Source organism: Haplochromis burtoni, unplaced genomic scaffold, assembly GCF_018398535.1.
Source record: "Haplochromis burtoni strain Fernald_Lab_line unplaced genomic scaffold, NCSU_Asbu1 Contig_1, whole genome shotgun sequence".
In the NCBI taxonomy this organism is placed as follows: Eukaryota; Metazoa; Chordata; class Actinopteri; order Cichliformes; family Cichlidae; genus Haplochromis; species Haplochromis burtoni.
This window is the reverse complement of record NW_024582362.1, coordinates 3,744,642-3,766,989: the sequence shown is the minus strand read 5'-3', so window position 1 is coordinate 3,766,989 and position 22,348 is coordinate 3,744,642. Positions and strand designations below refer to the sequence as shown.

The following is a 22,348-nucleotide window of genomic DNA, read 5'->3' as shown; positions in this document are numbered from 1 at the left end:
ACAAGCTATATGGATATAATACAGGAAGGCAGGAGAAAAATAAAACATCTATAGCAGCCTGTAAAATGAGCTGAACTTTATGCATTGAGAGCCATTACCATTTTCTGCCATTTCAAAGCTGAATATTGCACCATAATTTTAGCACCGGGGGTCTAAAATTGAATCGAGCACGAATTCCAAACTGTCCCAGTCGAAGTGAAACAGCTTTTGCTTTAATGGAAAAGGGCTCAGAACAATGCATCATCCAACGTGCACTGTACAGTACATCCGACGGGGATGATGTTTCTTGGGTCACGCACGCAGGTCCCTGTGTTTATGATCCTCTGACGTGGAATATAATCCCGATGAGCCCTGCCCCGCTTGCACTGCATGATGATGGGATCAGGATACTAAATTACCAGTGATTGGATTTCATCAAGGCTGACCATCCTAATTGAGGACTGAGTGAGGGTGGAATGAGAAGGTGGAGGAGGAGGAGATGTCATCGTTTTACAAGGAGCAGCCATGACAACATGGCAAGACAGTCACTTGATGTCTGTAGTATTTATCATGTTGATTCGGGGCATGAATGAACACGGGGCTGTATGCGACTGATGCAGCATTTTTCTAAACATGTGGAAAGGTGGGTAGCAGCTGCACCGATGACTACCTCAGCCCTCAGTCACACCAAATAAAGATGCCTTTATTTATATACAAGTATTTATAAAACAGGGCTATAGAAACTGTATTTATCGATACGTATGCAAGCACCTTATGACATTTTCCTGACTCACAGTCGGACTGAGAAAGAAGTACATCTAATCAGTAAGACTTACGCATAATAGAGCCACATGAGAATATATACTTGTACCGCTCTGTCCAAGAAATGTACCGTTTTACAAGCCATGAACAGATGTGGTCTATTTTATCCAGGCAAAGAAAGCCAGACCAGAAGCTGACACTCCTACCGATTATTTCATCAAAGCAAATGAAGTCAAACTCTTTCTAGTTCAGTGATTCCCACTCATACTAGAACTGTGCGTTTTTACTTAAGGATGATTTTTCATCCCTATATTCTGCTTTTCCTCCATCCGTACAAATTGTTATCCAAAGACAGCAGCTTTCACTACATTTCAAACCGATGAACTCATCAGTATTTTTGTTTTTACAGGATAGATCTGGCCTTTGATAACCATGTCTGCAATGTGTTGAGATCCAGGGAGCATGTTCAGCTTTGAATGTGAACATGAAATGTGAGACGGTGTGATCGCACTTCCAGTTTGGGTTTCCTACCTTGGCAGCCACTGAGGAGTTGGGTTTCTCCAGGAGATCCCACAGTTTCTTCCTCTTGTCCGGGCAGCAGGTGTTATCAAACTCTCCCTCTCCCTCCCTCTCCCTCATTGTCTCTGCCTCCCTCCGCAGTTCCTCATTCATCTGCTCTTTTTTCTGGTGGTAACGGGCCTGGCAGCAAGACTCCAGGTAGATCTCATCAATACCCCAGTAGTCTAACTCCTGGCCAAACGACAGGGCGCACATCTCCTCCATCATGTGCAACTTGCCTGTGCGGTAAAAGTTCAAAATGGAGGTGAAGGCCCCCGGGTGCCGATCGAAGAAGTATTCGTTCTCGTTCAGGCTGTAGTCGTCACAGATTTCCATCAGGGACTCGTGGCTGTTGCACTCTCGAAGCTTGCCAAGCCGGGTCCTGGGTAGCCGATCCAGGGTCCGCCACAGGACTTCATGATTCAGACCCCCGACATTAAGGCGGACTCTGCGGGAGCGGGCTTTGGTGCGGATTATGTCGATGGGCTCAGGGGGAAGCGAGGGAGCAGTTCGGATGTTGATGGGCTTAACTCCGATTGGTCCGAGTTTCTCAGCCATGGTGATGGAAAAGGAGACTTCTGGGAAGATGTTAAACTGACCTCCTCACCCCCCCGAAATATGGGAAAATAATTTAAAGCTCTTATGTCGGTTATGTTGGCTCGTCTTTAGGCAAGTCCCTCCATGGCTGAGAAAACAAAAGAGAGAGGGTGTGAGATGAGTGAGTGACTGATGGCACATTAGTTAAATCAATTGCAGCATCAAAAGAGACACATTTCACCTCCAAAATTAGAAAACAAATGCGATCTCTTCAGTTGGGAACAGTCACCTGTTACTTCATATTGTCAAAAAATAGCATCAGCCGTGCAGCGTTATTGATCCCACATTTCTGTGAAGGTGTTAGGCAGAATCAATGATTTTGTCAATATGGCTGCTTTGCTTTGCATTCCACTCCAGCAGCGCTGTAGTGAGGAAATGAACTCCTGCTACTTTCTGTGGCACCCCAAATGGGTCATGTGCCATTATTGTTTAGATGCACCAATCTGGAGGCATGTGAGGCAACAATTTTTAACTTGTCATTATCATATATCATTAGAGTCATATTTTTTCAGTAAAATTTAACTCCCTGCACATAAACAAAAAGCTACTAAGGAAAATTATTTTGACTGGGATGTATATATATATATATGTATAAAATTCAATATTTTATAATTAAAAGTTGTAAATATATCCCTTTTACTAATTAGCCGCACAAGGGTTTAAAAAATAAATTAAAAACATAAAAAATAATGAGAAATAAGTCTATGTAGCAGGGAATGATGGGAGTACTCCTGGATGCAACAGTTTTTAGTTACATCCCCAACTGCCGTATTATCTGTATCACGAATTTGCCACTAGGAAGCCAATTTTAAGATCTACATGGATGTGTATAAGAGGGGCATGCACAGCGAAATCGCGCGGATAATATAACTGTAGTATAATCGCATACCTGTTACACTGCTGTTTTTTCTTATCTGTGTTCAGTCCACCACCTACCATCAATCTAAACCAGTCTAACAATCCCTGCTGCTCTGGTAGCGCACATTCGTTTTCGACTCACTTCAAAGTAGAGTTTAAAAAACAAAAACAAAAGAAAAACAGCAGAATATATGTTGTAAAAATGAGTCTCACCTTGCCTTGACAAACCACCTTTTGCATGCAAACTCCTCTTGTTCCTGAGGGAGCAGAGGACGAAAAGGGAGTCGGGATCTCCCCTTCAGTCAAGCGGCTATTGCTGTAGGAAGCACTCCGCCGCGCAGAGAACGCGCGCCCCACATTTTGTGTGAAAATGAGTCGAAAAGAGAAGAAAAAAGCGTCAACGTCTTCCTCTGAAAATGTTCATCGGGAGATCGGACAGTGTCGTTTCGCCATGGGAACGCCGAGGAAATGAGTCCTGCGACTTCATCCAAAAGCTTGAAGACAGGGGCTCTGAATCACTGTAACTGCAGACGTAGAGCGCGTAAAAGGCAACGAGAAGGAACGGGATAAGCGAACTGCGGAGTGTCCCGCTGTATACTACATAAGGAGGAGCAGAGGGGCGCACATGGGCTGCACCACATCCTAGAGGTGAAACCAAATCACAAGCGGGCGGAATATTATTTTTCTGAAATAGAACAAAATGTTCAGTAAGTGTTCGATTTCTAATCACGGAGAGGAGAGATTTTTAAAGTTACTGAGCGAAATCCTGGATCATATTATCCTACAAGAGCAGTCACGCACGGCAAATCAAAAGCAAAATCTTTACAATACGTCTATAGAGTATATAATACACCACTGGCCTATCGTTGCTGTGCGTAAAGTGTTGGTAGCAAAGGATAGGTGCACTCCTTGCCGTAGGTGTGACTGTAAATATTGCGCTGTATTTCCTGTTTCGGTGGAGATTTGAAGTTGGATTATCTGCTGTGAATAATCTTCAACAAAATTTCTCAGGAGAGCAGTTTTTACATTTTACCAAACTACTTTAGGTCACTCACACGCTAGCATGGCGGCCACCTATTGTAAGGACAACAGCTAAAATCTCACATGTATTTGGCATTATACACCAGATTGCTCCCGTTTCTTCATCTCTCGCTCACTCAGTGCACAGGAATATTGTCCAGTGCTGCGGTGATATTTTCTTATAGAGTCTACTCATGTGTCAACTGAACATTTCCCCCTTAGCTAAGCACTTTTCCAGAAATTTGATTATACGATGCATATGTGTAATCAATTTCTCTGCCATGTTCTTTCCTTCGAGTGACAAATGATCAATACTGCTGCACTGACTAAAGAGAGCCTGGTGTGCATGTAGCCTATACTATTTCTTAACTGTGTGGGCACAATGTTTGAAGGTCAGTATTGTTTTGGTGGTCTTCACAGATTTTGTACATTCCCACAGCACACGCATGGCAATCACGTATCACCCCGATTAGTTGTTTGAATGTGACCTCAGCAATCTGGCGGTCTAGTGCATAGACTAAGCTGCATTTGCTTTGGGACTGTTTTTTTAAAAGATGGCAAGAGGATTGCAGGATTTGTGCGATTCTACAAATGCAAAGAATCTATTATTTTACACCCCAAAAAAAATGTTTACCACTTAATCAGGTAATGATTTAAAGATGTATTCATTTAACCCCTTGTTATCAGGGGTGTATTAATATGACAGGCCTCAGGTCTGCTGCACTGAAGCATGACTATGACCCCTAAGTGACAGATGTAAAATATTCTGCTGTTGACAAGAAAACTGCTGATGACAAAGGTTGTTAATGAGGGTACCGAATAATGATTAAGAGTAATCGACTGTGTCCCCTTTCATTAATTATTGCGAAACTGGCAGCCAATCAGTTATCCCACGTGAGGTAGCGCAACAGGGCAACATTGTGCAGCTTCTACAGCAGTGATTTGTGTTGCGTGCAGTAATGTGTACTTGCTGTAGATGCTTCCAGCCCTGTGCTAACACCACCTGCATGCGCGGGTACTCCAGGGAGTTGAAGGCAGCCTGCATCCATCCCACCATGTGGGTGGAATAATTCTAGTTACCAGCTTGATATCTATAATTACCAACTTTCCAACAGGTTACAAAGACTATAAAATGTTTGTTTTCTTTGGACAGTTTTCTTCCTCTCATTCCTGTGTACTATGTGGGCATTTGTGCTTGTGTGGGCTGTTGCCATAGCAACCCAAATTGTAGCATCATGCTGAAGAAACACTTTGGGCCACAGAGCCAGATAGGCTTGGATATTTAGATAACCAGCATTGCTGCTTTGTTACCGCTGAATGATTGAATCACTTGTTTGGCCAATTAACCTTGGGCGTCTGTAGTCGTCAGATTTCCTCGCACAGTTTGAGCGTGATAGCGGGCTCATGGAAGAATTCAAAAGAAAGTACTTGGCCTCCTTCCCCCCTACCTGCTCTCTCTGTAACATTCTTATCAATCTCCGACCAAAGAGAAGTTGACTGACTGCACCGGCTGTCTCATCCATGAGCTGTCACTGCCTGCTGTATTTTCCCTTTTCAGTTTGTCATAAAATGTGTCCACTCCATCATCCAAACAACACCGTGGACACACTTGCACCCCACAGCTCCTGCCTCTGACGCTGTCAGCACATAAGAGAGACACATCATCGCCCGTTCGTCACACACTCATTAGACAGATACACCGAGGAGCACCACACCAATGATTTTTCAGCTTCCTTTTTACTGTACTGGGTTCTGAAAGTGTGAGTGTTTCACATAAGAAGGAAGCACATGGGCTGATCTTAAAAAAGAAAATGTTAAATAGGCGCGTGTGTGTGTGTGCAAGGTGAAAGAGAGAGGAAATATGGATGCTGTAATTTACCGTCAGCTTCTGCAGGAGTGGGAGAGCAAAAGTCAAATCCACTTAAATTGCAATAATAAGCATTCAATCAGTTTGGAACACCTTGCTATTATAGGAAGCTGTCATGAATTTGAATATTTGCGATAGAAAAAACCCCACATGGGTGGATAAGGTTAAAAAAAATCTGCTTTCTCTTTTTTACTGCTTCTTGATCCTTGCTTTGACAGCTTGAATGTAATGTAATTTTCCATTTTTGTCATTTATTATTCTGCAAAGTTCAAAGTTGAACTTTAAGAAAGGTTTTTGGATGGCTCGATGTGAGGCTGCAAAAATGTGAGCCCGGAGACTTTGTAAGCATGCCGTGACACAGTGCTCAAATGTGCTTGTGCGTGTGGGTGCGACAGCGTCTGGTGCATGCTTAGTTTTATTTGTGTGTGTGTGTGTGTGTTTGTCAATAAGAGGGAGGAAACACACCATAGCAGCAGCCTGTTTATTCTCTTTTTCTATTTTTAGCTTCTGGTCATGTCAAGGTCCACACAAGCACCCACCCACAGTGGGCAGCAGTGGCCTTCAGTGTAACGGTCAGCTGCAGACTGGAATCATAAATCTATGTCATGTCTTCATTCATTCCACAAAACACACCTGTTCACCTCTGATGCTGCCAGCATCACCTAATGTGTCAAAAATACACACAACACAATGAACACGCTTTGGTATTTGGTTGTACAAACTGCATGTATGCTATGTAGGCTTGCCCTCAGGGGTTAGCGGTCTAAGTATGTACCAACTACTAAGTCCTGGTTCAAATCCAACCAAGGACTTGTGCAATATGTCATCTCCCTCTCCATCTCCCCATGTTTATTGTCACTTCTCACTGCCATCAATCAAAATAAAGAAACAATACCCTAAAAAAAATGCATTTATCAAAGTGAATGTCCATGGTGCTCTGGTCTCAGCTTTCTCTCTGGAGCCGATGTTAGCTGTGGACAAACAAACATGATTGATCACCCCTCTGTGATGCTGGTTATGTTTGCATAATACATCCAGGGGCATGGATCACTAATTGACTGGGTGTTGTTTTCTTTCTATATTATTATTGGTATCTCTGCAGCAACTGCCTGTCAATTGCTCTTAAAAAAATCGTCGTGTCCAGCACAGCACAGCAGAGGATACACGCTGCCACATAGACACATAGATCCTAGAGTCTTGTTACAGCTCAGCATCACTGTTTTCCCAACACAGAATGCCACATCCGGTGCAGCACAGCTTCTCCAAATTTCAGGACTTTGCACCACACTCATCTGCATTCATCGGTGTGAATAACACTGCCTTGCAGAGCAGACAAGATGCTCAGTGTCCAACCTTAACCCAAAGTGCTTGTGGCAGCAGGATAATGTGAATATAATGTACTTGGTATAATTGCTGCAAAAACACCCACTCTGGCAATTTGACCTGCTACTACTGTCAAGAGACAGCTTATAAGGGTAAGCATTTTTTTTTTACAATCAGGGCAGGTGTGAAAGCACTGATCACTGCGTGTTGTACGTTTTAGTGAAAGACAGGAAGGAGAGACCTTGGAATGAATAGCAATGAAGTGGTGTGGCTGCCAGAGACATTAAGCTCCGATGGACAATTCAGCATGTTCAGTCTGCACCCGAGCTCCATGTGTCGCTTAACTATCGACTATCGGCATAATGCTCTGTCACAGCCTTTATAATATCATGTAAAAAGAACATTAGGAAAACTGCTTTTATTTTTACTTGCAATGCAAGACACTCACCAGCCACTTAATTAGGTACTGTACACTGCAAATATCTATCATGGCAGCTACTCAGTCCTTTAGGCACGTAGAAATGGTGAAGACACGTTCAAACCGAGCATCAGAATGGGGAAGAAAGGGGATTTCAGTGACCTTGAACACGGCATGGTTGTTGGTGTGTGAAGCTGGTTTGAGTATTTCTGAAACTACTGAACTCTACTGGGATTTTCCTGAAGAAACCATCACTTGAGAATGCTCTGAAGAAGAGAAAATATTTGTCTCGTTGATGCTGGATGACAGAGGAGAATGGTCAGACTGCTGTGAGCTGGTGGGAAGGCAACAGTAACTCAAGCAATGGTTGCAACTAAGTTATGCAGAAGAGCATCTCTAGATGCACAATATGTTGAGCCTTGGAGTAGATGGGCTACAGCATCAAAAGAGCACACCGGGTGGCACTCCTGTCATCTAAGAACAGCGAACTGAGGCTACAGTTCACACAAGCTCATGAAAACTGGACATTAAAAAAAAGGGAAAACACTGTCTGGTCTCATGAGTATTGATTTCTACTATTTTGATTATAGGGTCAGAATCTGGTGTAACCAACATGAAAACATGAATCCATCCTGGCTTTTATCAATGATTCAGGCCGCTGGTGATGTAATGGGGTGGGGGATATTTTCTTAGCACGTTTTGGGCCTATTAGTACCAACTGAGCATCGTTTGAACACCACATAGTTGCTCACCATGCCTATCCGTTTAAGACCACAGTGAAGCCATCTTCTGATGTCTACTGACAGGAGAATAACATGCTCAAAGCTCAGATCATCTCGAACTGGTTTATTGAAAGCCGTTTGGTAGCGAGTTCACTGTACTCAAATGACTTCTACAATTACCAGATCTCAATCCAATACAACATGTTTGACAAGTGGTGGAACTGTGATGGATTGTTGAATGAGAGATTTGCATAATGAATGTGCAGTAACTGTGTGATCTATCATATCAATATAAACCAAAATCTCTGAGGAACGTATCCAGCCTCTTGTTAAATCTGTGCCCCAAACAATTAATCAGAATCACAATCATAAAAAAATATATAAATTCCAGAGGAAAACAGAGTAAGGCAGCTCTGAAGGTAAAAGGGTGTCAAACCAGACACTAGCAAGGTGTACCTAATAAAGTGGCCAATGTGTGCCATGATTTATAAAACGAATTATTCCACCCAGATGGCTGAGTTGCAAATGATTCGTTCAGAATAACAAAACTTTCAAGTTGAATATGGTGAGCTGAAGAACTTTACATGAGCTGAGCTCTCAGTTCAAAGCAAAGTTTCAGGGATACACTCTAGACTTGAACTGAAATAACAGTCTAAGCCTTTCACTTGACAGATCAGTCATTTGTTCATTGATCATCCACAGCTACACAGTCATTAAAAGCTCTTGTAAACGAATCATACAGTTTGGTGTGCTTGTACAAACTGTTCTCAAAGTGATAGTGGAATGCAGCATATATCAGTCTGTCGTGTTTCAGTTGAGCGAGTGGGACTATGTCATTGAACCTTTGGTCCTTTGGTCCAGTTCCTCTCCTTGATTATAATCCAAATTTAGCTACATTGTGAGAATGTCATTTTCAGTTTTCCATTTTCAGAGCTCTCATAATCTGTCAATAGATGCATTTGGTTACAATGTTTTCTCCCTTTGCTGCTTTTCAGTAATTTCAGGAAAGTGCTTGTGGTTCTATATTTATATCTACTCCAATTTCATTGTGATTCCCACAGTTTCTGTTGTTTGATCCATCTCACCAGCTAATGTTTTGCTGGTGTAATGGCAGAGAGACCCATCTACCCCTCTGAGGCTTGCCTGTAGCTCTAGCATACTGCTTCATCTTCAACAGTCCCTGTAAAAAGCTGTATTGGAGTAATTCAGCAAACGGAGTTTAAACTGGAAACTGGATACTGAATCTGAAGAAGCAGAAAAGCACATTTAACAGTGTCACCTAAGTGGGTGGATCAGAACGGCAATTGCTCGCTCTGTGCAGTGTTAGAAATTGGAGAAAAAAATAGCCTTTGGCTTGACAACATTATCGGAGGTCTAATAATATGATGCTAATGTTTAATAAAACATTTTCAGTATCACCAGCTTTGATAAGTTAAGAAGAAATGCTTTGAACACCAGCATTCGGAGAAAGATTAGGCACATCTTTTGTATGTTGAGAAAAATACTGATGACTTAACATTTCTCTAATAATGTATTTTAGTATGTTAAAAACACACTTATGGGTATGCTAACAATGTTAGAAATTTCATTTGCACTGGACAAAGGTGAACTGTTTCTAATGGTAAAAGGCTGGTTTTGTACAACAGACTTAGCAAAACAAACACAAAGCAAACTTTTATATCATCATCAGCGGCAGCAGCATTTCATATTGATGCTGGGCTGCGCTAATCCATTTAGATGATTTCTTTTTAATTTATACTGATCGAAGACAGAGGCTCCTGTGCTCGCACTGCCCTAGTCAGAGAGTTGCATTGATACAGTTGTCAGTGGTGTAATTAGGTCCACAGGTAGTGTTGTGGTGTTATGACTCTTTCTGCAAAATAATGTGAAAGATTAATCATTTGGACAGGAAACCAAAACTTTCCCAATCCTGGGAGGGATACCGTGATGGGCAAATCTTTTCCTCGGCTTACAAATGAGCGCAGAGGAGAGAAAGCAAAGTGAGAAAGTCCAAAGTCACAGTGAAAAAGCAATGTTAGTTAAATATTTCTAGCATTAAAAAGTATAGCAAAAGGAGAGTTTGCTACAGCACCAGCACACATACTGGACTGAGGTGTTATAGCCCATTGTATTATTGATACTGTAGTTAACTGCTAATGTGTTGCAAGGCCAATAAAATTGTCTTTTTGAGGGAGAATCATGTCCTTTATGGCTAAAACAAGCCTAAAAGCCCCATGAGTATCCTCCTAATAGACTACCAGGTAAAGGAGCAACTGCCACAACATGTTATTGCATGCAGCAGCTCATGCGTTCTCTTTTTGTGTGATAACTTTTCGTTCATTAATATGATGTTTTATCAGTACTTTATGTGCTGTGCATTTCTTTGCGTTTCCTGCTTTAAAAAGTTGATAAACACATACAGACTATAATAAGCTAACTATATATGTCCACACATGCTCTATGTCGATGTATGCAGGCAAACACGTGTGTGTGTGTAGGTCAAACTGGGTGAGACAGTGTGGTCTTATCTTGTTTCCTGCGGTTTACCTGTTGACGTGCATCTGCGGTCATATTGAGGAGGGAACTCAGCACTGAGCTGTTTCTGGGTTTAACTAATGAAGATGGCATTGCATTGACATTCAATCTCCCCTCACTTCAGCACCACTTCCAACAGGACTCTGTGTGTGTGAGTAGTGAGTAATGACCTTGAATATGGGTATTAAGTAATTTGTCAAGTCAATAAAGACTGAGCAGTTGTTGTAAATAATCACACATTACTACGCCATCAGCATCCACAGATGATATGATTTTTATTCAGGGCTCCACATTTTGAACTTTAAGCATAATGCAAACTGTTAGAGGGCTTTTGATGGACATGCTCTGAGAAAGTGTCTTTCATTTAAGCCAGTCTGTTGAAATCGTTGCTAGTCTACGTCTTGTTTTCTGTACTTGATAGTAGGTGATTCCTGGCACTTGTCACACAGTCAGCGACCCAGAGAAGTGTCATATACAGAAGACTGGAACATTTGAAGCTGGGGAGCAAGCATCAGTTAAACTGCTTAACAGCCTTTCCACTGCAGGAACTTGTGGATATAAAATATTTAAAGAAGTAGACTCACAAGGTAAAGTAATTTTTTGACAGCTTTAAGTAAGTGCACCTATAAAGGTATGCACCTTCAAGGCATTCCTCAGGAGACTTAGTTGGAAGTCAGGGCGGCTAAGAGGACTGTATTTATGCAGGCAGAGTCATTCAGGAGGCTAACTTTGAAAGGTGGAGCCCTTTTGGAGGTCAAGCAAGGGAACAGCAGCAAAAGTAAGGATCTTCTGGGGATTGAGCAGCAGTGTGTGCTTAGTGACAGAGACGCTGGAGTTCAGGGCACCATGCACGGACATGCAGAAGGCCGAGATCTAAATAGTAGACAGCTATTAGACAGCACAGACAGATGATAGATGGAGGTCAGTGGCAAAGGACAACTATGCAGAGGGCATCCTTCCAACTCTAAAGCTGACTGGAGGTCACTGGTTGATTTTAGGCTGTTAAGGTCATAGGCCAACTTAGGGAACAGACGTGGCATCGGCCAGCTCAGCGACCGTCTAGTGACTTGGGAAAAGACTGGACAACTGAGACTCAAGAACAGAGAAGATATCGACTGGTTCGGACTCAGAAAGAAGAAAGAAGGGAGAATCTGAGTCAGTCTAGGGAGTGTGAGAAATGCCATCTAACTGAGGAGCAGGAAGAACGTTGGCTAATATGGGATTGGGAAGACCCTGGACCAGGACTAAAGACCCAGGTCAGACTCAGAAATAGGTGAAACCTCTACCAACTCAGAAACTGCCCTGGAAGTGACGCGTTGAATGTGTTGCTAGGCCATTTAAGGGATCTGTACTTAAGATATAAAATAAAAAGATTATTTTAAAATAAAACAGGAAACAGACAAACAAGACCATAACACCTACTCCATAAAAATAATGTTTTTCTCCCCCCCTGAACAGCCCTGAATCAGTCCCACAGGGGCCTTATAGTAGGAAACATGCACAAAGGTGCAGGCTGCTCTACAACAGGCTGCTACTTCCTGCAGTGGGAATAGGAACAGGTTCATACTTTTTCAGGTTGTGACAATTTAACCATTTGTTTGTGAATGTGAAGTATTAAAATATAACATGCATCGACAATATGAGGGTTTCATAATGGTGATAACAAAAAAAATAATTGGTTTATTTAAATTATCCACTGCACATTAGGGGCCAGGCACTTTTCCAATACTCTACTTGTAGATAAACTGTGCACAGGTCAGAAAATATGGTGAACAGAAGTGCTGACCAGCAGGTTTGCTCTTGCGTAGTGCTTTAACCCAGACAGAGCTCTGGTTTCTCTTCTTTACTTTCACACAACCTATGTATATTGTGCAAATATCCACAGTTAAGGTAATCCCTCTGATTTCAACTGAAAAATACAACAGTGCCTCCCCTCTCTATGCATCCATTTCTGTCCCCCTTTCTTCCTCTGACTATACAGCAAGACACAAGTACTATACAAACACAGTGAGACTCTCAGGTTCATTTCACCAGAACACTGTGTGTAAGCATTTTCACTGTCCATTAGTTTGGAAGGCCACTGTTGTGAGTCAGAATGGGGCCGTTGCAGAAAGTGACGTTACGAGACAACCCGAAAAGGAACTTTTGCCAGAAAGATTTCATTTCTTAGAGAACGCAATGCAGTATATCATCCAATTGCCTTTAAAGGTGGCAGTTGTTCCACAAAGACTGCAGTAGCTCATTCTGATCTAAAGACGACACTGTGGGTCTAATAAAAATCTGGACTCATGTCTATATACAGAACGCAGAGTGCAGCTCATAATGCCAATGCATTTCTTAAAAGGCTGACATAAACATTTGTTGTGTTTTTTTTTTCAGGTTGGTCTGCTTGTGTGTTGCATGTTGTGTCATACACGCACACACACATGCACACGCAGTTCTTTATTGCCTGGTATTTCAATATACTTAGCCATCAGGAGAAGTCAATAAGGTTTTTCCTGCCTCTGTAATTCTAAGGCAGGCTATACTCTGAGTGTTTTCTGTCTTACCCACACATTCTCACATACCCTGTCCTGTCTGTATCAGTTACATTAGGAACTACCAACCCTTCAAACTGAGCCAGGGGAAGACCCGGGTGTATAGATTTTTTTTTCTGAAAGGAGTCTAGATATTTATCTCCTCTGTGAAGAGATTGCAGTGAAGAGTGGAGAAATGAAGTACCCATTTCTCAAAATACATTTGAAGTAAAGCTCTAATTTCTACTACGTATACATAAATCTATTAAGCTTTAGCACTGATTTTGGGAAACAATGTATTTTTAAAAAAATGTATATTATAAATCTGACACATGTCCCACACTTCAAATCCCCACTGACAAGGAAAGCTCAATACTAAGACTCCCCTTCCCCTCATCCATCATGCAGAGGGCTTAGCAATCCCAAGCAACTCAACGTGCTCTTTACCTAGCACACAGGTCCAAGCCCTTGTCCAAACGTGAAGTCATAATGAGAAGTATCAAAATGAGCTATTGCTGTCATCATAAAGAAGGACCCCTGAGGACAGTTGGCGGTCCTTGGATCATTGCACCCACATTAACCTTCCTGTGAAGGGATCAGGCACAAGCTTTCTTTCACAAGGGAGTTGGGTCATTGTTCTAAGAATACAGTTTCTGTTTTTTGGAGGACATTGATATGATAGAGACCTGCCTCTGGGAGCTCCCGTGGCAGAAAGCCCTTAAGGGAGACAGAGAGAAAAGGAATAAAGCCCTGAAAGGAAACGGCAGACAGGCCTTCGGCAGAGGCGGTAATGTTATCCCCAAGGTGTAAGTTACAGAGCAGAGGTTAGTGTGCTATCCAAACTCTAGCCTTTTGATTACCGTGACTGCTGCAGGTGTAATTAAGTTAAAACAGTTTAATTATGTTGAGTAGGATTCAATGAATGTTTCATTGTAAACCCTAGTTAATGGGAGTGCTGTAGCCTGAGACAGCTGGACCACCCAACGGTACATGAAATACAGATATTTGGATGGGATTCTTGAAATGGGACCCCCAACTGGCAGCACGTTCAGACATTTAATATGAGCCAAAAGTCACTTTAGAGGAGCAGGTGATCAGTTTGATAGCTCATCCAGAAATATCTTTTTTCTTTAATAATTATAAAAGTCATTAACATTTAATTCTTTTTTTTTTTTAAAGCTAATCCTCCTACATCCCGTGGAATTAAAACTGTAGCTGTTTGATTTTAGCAAACCAATTTAAAAGCCATCATCCCTCATGCTGTGACAATAGATGGGTTCCATTACTTTAGTGGATTTAAATGTTTATATATTGCAGCCACTCTGTTGTTAAGCATATTGTCGGCACATTTTTCCCACGTGCATTAATGGAGCTCTAATTGAGAGCTTTCAGCAAGTCATGGGATGATTTATTCAAATCAACGTTAAACATCATCGCGCTTCTCTTGCTGTTAAGTAAAACACACTGTATGACAGCTTAACCTTAAGTACACAACACAGTTTTTTTCCAGCCCATTCTGCCACAAGCTTGGCTGGGTGTTTACTGTCCATTGAAACGGTATTGAGTCCTGTCTTTTTTAATGACTGCATTCATCAGTATAAGCTTTCAGTCATTTGAAATACAGCTGGACTGCGTTCTATGCAAGGTGTTTAATTGTCTGTTCTCTAAAAGCCCTCCCGGTATTTTATTGAACTAATTTATTCTGAATAGAAACCCTAGAGGGTATAAAGCCATCTGTTTGACATTGCCAGCTGGACTCTGTCCGATAAGAGACATTTTTACAATGGGGTTAAGCTTCAGGGTTTAAAAATACACAATGAAGCGAGATCGGTAAGTACGAACTGGAAGAGGTACAAAACTGTTTCCGAACTATGAATGAGAAGTCGCTGAAAACACACTGATAAGGTCTTAAATTCTGATCTCAATCTTGTGTGTCCTAAACCAAAGATAGAGTGTTTGGAGGAATCAATAATCTGCAGGATGCAGGAAGAGACTATTTAAAACCAGCTGAGATAAAAGCCGAACACCTAATAGTAGATAGAGGGAAATTTGTGCAACGGCAATGAATAAATTATCTGCCTTTTTTTTTTTTAAACTGCAAGGTCAGCTCTGTTGCCCTCCTTCTCCAGGGAAACCTCCGCCAACTCACATGAGTTCACCCACAAACACACACTTTAAATCTAGTCCCACACACTGGTCAATAGCAGGCACCCCCACCAACACATTTCACATCTTCCTACACAGGAATGCATCTTATGAGAGCGGGCGCGCGCACTTGCATCAAGTTCTGTCTACTTTTGTACACATGCATGCATTTGTGCCCCCCCCCCCCCCAAACAAAACAAAAACCTCAGAGAACAGTGTGTTATAATGAGTATCGAGTTATACAAAGGGCACCTTTACAGTAAGCCTCTTGACCTGTGTATGTGGGAAGCTGTTCGCTGTGAGAGAGGAGGTGGTTAAAGGGTGAAAACGGTTCCCAGCAAATACTCTTACATTACTGCACAAAGGAGGCAACCGATAGAATTTTACATTCAATATAACAAAACTCTTTTTTAAAATTTCCACATTGGGGCTTTCTCACAATAATGCTGGCACAACATTTTTACTTTAATGTACAACTTCATTAAAAATCTTACACATCTAAAGGTGATACATGAGGTAAGAAGAAGCATATTTTAAGACCCTGCCTTGGCTGTATGTATTTTACAGTATATATGGCCTCATATAAATTTCTCCAAAATAAATCGAAAGGTTAGAGAATGATTACATTTTTTTACATTTTTTTTAGAATTATTTATTGTGTGCTGAGCCGACATGCTGGGAATAATTTATTTGTGGACCATCAAAAACATTTATGAGTCTGTTTCAGCAGTATGCTCTAAACAAGAAGTCATAAATCTACCACTGTATCCTCACTCGCCTCTCTCCCGCTCTCTCTCTTTGAGCCGTCTCCACCTTGCTGTTTCTCCTTCCGATGCTTCTTCCGCCCATTTCTCATTTTTCAGGGAGCCGCATCACTCGAGTAAGTGCCTGGGCCTAAAGATTTGCCATCAATTCAAAATTCATCAGTCGTGATTGGATTTTGGCAGTGGAGAAAAAAAATCGAGGAATCTGTTTGATTCGGTGTTGCCTCCTAAACAGCAAAGTGGAACACTTTTCAAAGGTAATGTCCTTCATGCAGCGGTTCTGGAAAAAATATAAAAAAAAACAACAGCCACAGGTGCCGTGCTCTCGTGGACGGTGCTGCACTCCAAAGCCATATTTGCACATTTGTCAGATAAGCATTTCCTTTCCAGTTAAAAAAAAGGGCACAGGCTGCGTGTATAAGCACCACATAATATTTATGAAGGGCGTGTTTGAAATATAGAAACACCTCCTTCCATTTGTCTCTCAGCATAAGTGTTCCAATCATTAATCTGTGTTGTCTCCACAAGGTGGTGTCATGCTCATTAGCTCACTGTTGCAGCTCATTGTGTCAGCTAGTCTGACTCCTGCACTGATGTGGCTATGTCACATGAGCGATGCTACTGCTTCCATTCCCAAATCTATCTGATAGAAATAATGGAAAGCCGTGTAAATCAAGCCCGCAGTTAACTCTGATGCATGCTTATTTATTTTGTTTATTACAGTCAGTTAAAACTGTCTGTGTGGGGCCCTTGTTATCCTGCAGTGTGAAATGCCAAGCGGGTCTGTGCAAACCATTTCATCGCTGAGAGCAGTTCAGTAAAGTGAGACAGTGAAGCCAAACACTCATTACCACAATTTGGAGGGTGTAGCTGCCTTGACCCGTGCACTGACCTTCAAAAATAATAGTTGCAGTGGTGTGGATGCAGTTCATTACCCACAATGCCTGCCAGTCTTCCAGCTCACACATCCGTAGTCACAAAATAAGGGCAAGAAAATAAGAGCATCCTGGAGCGGTGTGCTCACTCTCGTGTCTGTTTCTCGCCGTCCTTCCAACCAAAACAATTCAGACTCACAGTTGTACTCAAAACTTAAAAAAAAAAAACACCTTAAAGAGTATTTTTTCCTTCTAATTCTATGCACTTTTGCAGAAGCAAATGTTAGCTAATTATGCAATACAATTAGAGTAATCCTCTTTTGTTACCAGTGGCACATTGCCCCAGTGGCCAGCTAGGATCACAGCTAAAGTTACTTAAGCACGACCCCCTTTGGCATCAGGGTTAACAAGCATTGCGTGTGTCAAATAGGTAAGACTCAACAATGAGTCATGATCAGCTTACTGATTCACAACCAGCATTTGTAGTTTGCAAGAATGAGCTGAGCTTTAAATGTTTGTCAGCCTACATCTCTGTGGTTATATGAACTCCGGCACAAATCGGAAGATGTTACTAGGATTTTGGCCATTTTTATACTGAAAATCTGATCATTATATGCTGAAGAGGTGGAAGTATATGGTATGTTCGGCCTAGCAACAAAGCCCTAGCAACAATTAATGAAAGAAATACATTGTATGACTTATATGAAACTACTGCTCTAATTCATGGACAGTGGATACAGGATACACTTGCAGTTTTCTCAGTCATTTTGGTCTATTTCCTTATACCAGGAGTGTAATTTTCACCTCCCTCAATGCTTGTCTCAAAACAGTAAAGGTATTTCTTATAACACATACTCAAGTGTGCAAAAAATACTAAAGAATCAAAACCTTTTTCACATATGTCAAGTCAGTCCATCATTTCAACTTTGTAATCAATAAATAAAAAACCTTTTACTACCATTTTAAGACAGACACTTTGTACTTTTATTAAAACCTTATTAGTTTTGGAGAGTTCTGAGTACTGAGGTTTAAGAGTACTACAAAAATGTAGGCCTATGTATGTTTATAAAGTCTTCAGATGCAAAAATGAAATGTGAAGGATTCATTTGAAATTTACACAGTGTCACCGAGAAAAGCAAGGTAGACATGTACAAGAAGAAACTTTTCTTCTTTTTCTTCTTGCTCCCTTCAGGGGTCACAACAGAGAATCATCTGCCTCCATCTCCTCCTGTCCCTAGCATCCTCTTCTGTCGCACCAACCCTCTGCATGTCCTCCTTCACTACATCCATGAATATTCTCTGTAGTCGTCCTCTTCTCCTCCTGCCTGGCACCTTCCTTGTCAACATCCTTTGTCTAATATTTCCACCATCCCTCCTCTGCACATGTCCAAACCTTCTCTGCCTTGCCTCTCTAACTTCGTCTCCAAACCACTCAACCTTAGCTGTCCTGCTGATGCACTGATTTCTGATCCTGTCTATTCTGGTCACTCCCAGTGAAAATCTTAACATCTTCAGCTCAGCTATATTCACCCAAAAAACATTTTTCATCTGGAATAATTCTACAGTTTGATCCTTTTATGTTGCTGACACTAAAAAAGTAGAAGCATCTCATTTGTAGCTTATACACCCTTAAATACGTTTAGTTGATAGTTTAATGAGCAATGGCCATAAGGCAAAAAAAGAGAAAAGCAAATTGTTGTGGAAGATGAGGTGAAAGCAATGGGAGGAGAATCTGAAGCCGGGCATTATGTATTATTCAGTGGATTAAATCGAGAGTTGACAAACAAAGTCAACCATTGAGATTAGGAGTGTGTCACCCCCTGCAGTGAATGAAATGAGGCAGAAACACACCCAAAACTACACCACCCCAACATAAACAGCAAGAAAACCACTGAAGTCAAGCCTAGAAAGAAACTGAAGAAGACCTTGATTGTAACAAGCAGTCTGACCATTCCCCTCTGACCTCTGACATCAACAAGGCGTTTTGACCCAGCGATCTGCTGCTCACTGGATATTTTCTTCTTTTTTCAGATCATTCTCTGTAAACCCCAGACATGTTTGTGTGGGGAAAATCCCAGTAGATCAGCAGTTTCTGAAATACTCAGACCAGCAAATCTGGCACCACCTTTCTTCCCAATTCTGATGCTCAGTTTAAACTTCAGCAGGTCAGCTACACCAGTCTTTACCAAACACTGAGAAATGATCAGGCGTGCCATGGAAGATGATCTGGTTCCACCTCATTAATTACTTAATTGTTAGTAACAATTAAGTAATTACATTCTCTTCCACTAGAGGGCAGTACAACTACCTGCTCTAATTAAATGGGTTGCCAACTGCCAGTAAAACAGAAGAAGACAAAGAAGAAATTACATAATAGTCATGCATTGTGTAATAGCAATAGGCAAATATTTGAAAAGAAAAAGTAGTCAATCTGACCTGGGTCCTGGAGAAAATTCCGACCCAGATGAAGGCCCTAGCTTGAGTAGAGGTCAGAAGAAAGCAAGAAAGGTATACTGGGGACAAACCAAACCTATTCTGCTATGCCTGGTGGGCAGGGAGAAGTTATCAATATGCTTTTTGTGACATTTTTGTTTTGTTTTTGTGATTTTTCTAATGTGAAAAATGTGCCGTGGCTCCAAAAGGTTGGGAAACACTGAGCTACACCATGCCTACACGTCTAAATGCTTTGAGCTGCTGACATAAAACAGGTATTTGCCTTAACAAGGAGCTGAACAGGCATATTTAATAAAATAGTTGTTGAATCTATGTAGTGTGACTTTACTGGACTGTATGATGGTTGGTACTACATTCTCAGATTGTTCATATTTTCTGTTCTTTGATGCATATAGTTTCATGAGTACCCTTTGGTTATTGAAGCTAATGTTTCCAGTCGCTGCCTGTGTTGGTGCAATGATTCTTCAGGTCAGTCACTCAAGTACAACTGTAGTGTTAACAACATGCACAGGACACAGCAATGACAGATGGAAGAATACTGTTAAAGAGGATTAAAGGTTGACTCAGGAGAAGTGGTCCTCGGGGTGCAGCAGAGAAACAGCTTCAATACACATTCTTCTCTTCTTCAGTCCTAATCTGGTCTTGTTGTGGATCTGTCTGTTTGGTGAGAGACAATTTTTACTATAATCTCTTGCATAAATGTATTTAATCACAGATGATATGTGGAAAGACTGTCATCAACTGTACGTCTGTAATACAAATAAAAAAAAGAAAGAAAAGAAATTGAACCAAAAAATGAAAACGAAACAAAAAGGGACCGCCACCAAACACAATACTCCCCTCCAAGTGTGTGAGGGCAAGGCCTTACAAACTGAACAGATGATGTAGCTGGGATGGAATAATATGATACTTTTTTTGACAAGCAACAGCAGCAGTCTGTGTAGCTCATGATTGTTTTTCCAATTTGACTGGTGCGAATCAACACAGATAATCACGAGCACCAGGATCAAGGATTTAGACCTCAAGGGGGTTCCAGCACTCATAATGCTCACAGCAGTCTCAAGACAGTGCAGTTGAGCTCACCTCAGCTCATCTCAGAGCAGCTGGGGTTTGATGTGAAAGAAAAGAAAGACAATAGAAGTAAGAGAACTGCAGCAGTTCCATGTTGCCTGCTGTAAGGGATTCAGTTGCTCTTGCACAGATTCCCATTCACTATAACTTTAACATGTTTTTGAATTGCTGACAGAGCAGAGGCAAACTACAACAGGCTGCAAAATTACCAAACAATGCCCCTATTAAAAGCACTTATTGTTAAAACTCCAGCTACTCCCACTGCTTCAATAGTGTTGGGTTGGGGCTCTGAGGAGACCAATCCAATGCTGAAAAATGAAGCTGCTGTTGGCAAGACACTTTCCAGTAGATCTGCATGGTTGTGGCGTCTGCAGACACTCACTATGGTACCTATCTCCTGACCATGGTAAATGGTCTGTATTTGTATAGTGCCCTACTAGTCCCTAAGGATCCCAAAGCACTTTACACATCCAGTCATGCACCCATTCACACACTGGTGATGGCAAGCTACATTGTAGCCACAGCCACCCTGGGGCGCACTGACAGAGGCGAGGCTGCCGGACACTGGCGCCACCGGGCCCTCTGACCACCACCAGTAGGCAACGGGTGAAGTATCTTGCCCAAGGACACAACGACCGAGACTGTCCAAGCCGGGGCTTGAACCGGCAACCTTCCGATTACAAGGCGAACTCCCAACTCTTGAGCCACGATCGCACAAGACTGCTCCCACTCATTTTCTCCCTGTTTGCCTTCCCAAAGAATGGCTTCTTGATGGCCACACTTCCACAGAGACCATCTCTGATGAGGTTTCAGTGAACAGTAGATGGATCAACTGAAAGGCCAGCTTCATCTCTCAGGTTTTTAGACTATTGGCTTTTTCTTTTGGCCTCCAATTTCCTCAGATATTTTAAGGCTCGAGACCAGAATGAGATATGCCAAGTTATTGACTAATAGCTCTTTGGGAATCACCTTGTTGGGATAAAATACTATTGCCAAACTGTGTTATTTTTGGTATTTTTCATATACTTAACTAAAGAAATTGAAATAAAATATATAGGGTAATATAACAGAGAGTTTTCCAGCATTGAATTTACCCTCACTGATGCAGAAAAAGATGACAAAACAACTGAGGACTTGTCACAAGTCAACTGAATGTACTACAGTTCACTAACACTACAAACTAGATATCCCAATGTAGACTCAAAATGACTACACTAGTATTTTAACAAAGCTCTACAACAGCTTATTTTATAAATTTAACCTTTATTTATACAGTAGTCCCAATAATACTCAATGTCTCAATTACAACAGAGACCTGCTTTCCACACAGCTTCAACAATACTGATCACCAAAACCTTCGTAACACTGTTGTATTCCACCTTAATGCCACTGACAATGCAAGCACCATACATTTCTTCCTTCCAAAAGCAGACTGTATAACAATATGTCTCCATGGCATAATTTCATATCTCAGTTAAGCCTGAAAAGCATCCTTTGAGCTCTTAATTATATGCTTAGAAAGAATCTAATCCCCAGTATGACTAAAGAGATTTCCTGTGCAAACATATTTTTATTGAAATTTGCATCCTCATTTCAGAGTCGTTTACAATGGCTGACAAGCCAGTCATTCTCAGAGAGGAAAATCACTGGAAACATCATAAAATGTTTTGTTTGCGCTGTTGATTTAATGGATGGGGAAATGACTATTTGTTTTCACTGCAGATCACTCACTGGTGGCACACGAAAAACCAGACACGCTCAATAGGTTTTCAGCAGGAGTCAGACTGGCAGCCGTAGGTCTGCTGCCCAAGGTCACCGCCACACTTAAGAGGTAACCTCATTTATAAGTGATGGAAACACCAACACAGTTGCACACGCATATAA

At 41.6% G+C, this 22,348-nt stretch overlaps 2 protein-coding genes across 2 annotated transcripts in view; one reads left to right on the top strand and one right to left on the bottom strand.

Annotated features, from left to right (window-relative positions):
- kcnb2b (potassium voltage-gated channel subfamily B member 2b) overlaps positions 1-3,087 on the bottom strand; it is a 92,060-nt gene extending 88,973 nt beyond the window's left edge. The window contains exons 1-2 of the mRNA XM_005912159.3: positions 2,968-3,087; positions 1,273-1,984 (exon numbers count right to left, since the gene is read on the bottom strand). Coding sequence (XP_005912221.1) covers positions 1,273-1,857 — 585 coding nt within the window. The 5' untranslated portion in view covers positions 1,858-1,984; positions 2,968-3,087. The remainder of the gene's footprint in view (positions 1-1,272; positions 1,985-2,967) is intronic.
- A 231-nt stretch (positions 3,088-3,318) lies between these two features.
- Positions 3,319-22,348, top strand: part of trpa1b (transient receptor potential cation channel, subfamily A, member 1b) — a 42,177-nt gene continuing 23,147 nt past the window's right edge. The window contains exon 1 of the mRNA XM_014335593.2: positions 3,319-3,402. The gene's annotated coding sequence lies outside the window, so the exon portion shown is untranslated. The remainder of the gene's footprint in view (positions 3,403-22,348) is intronic.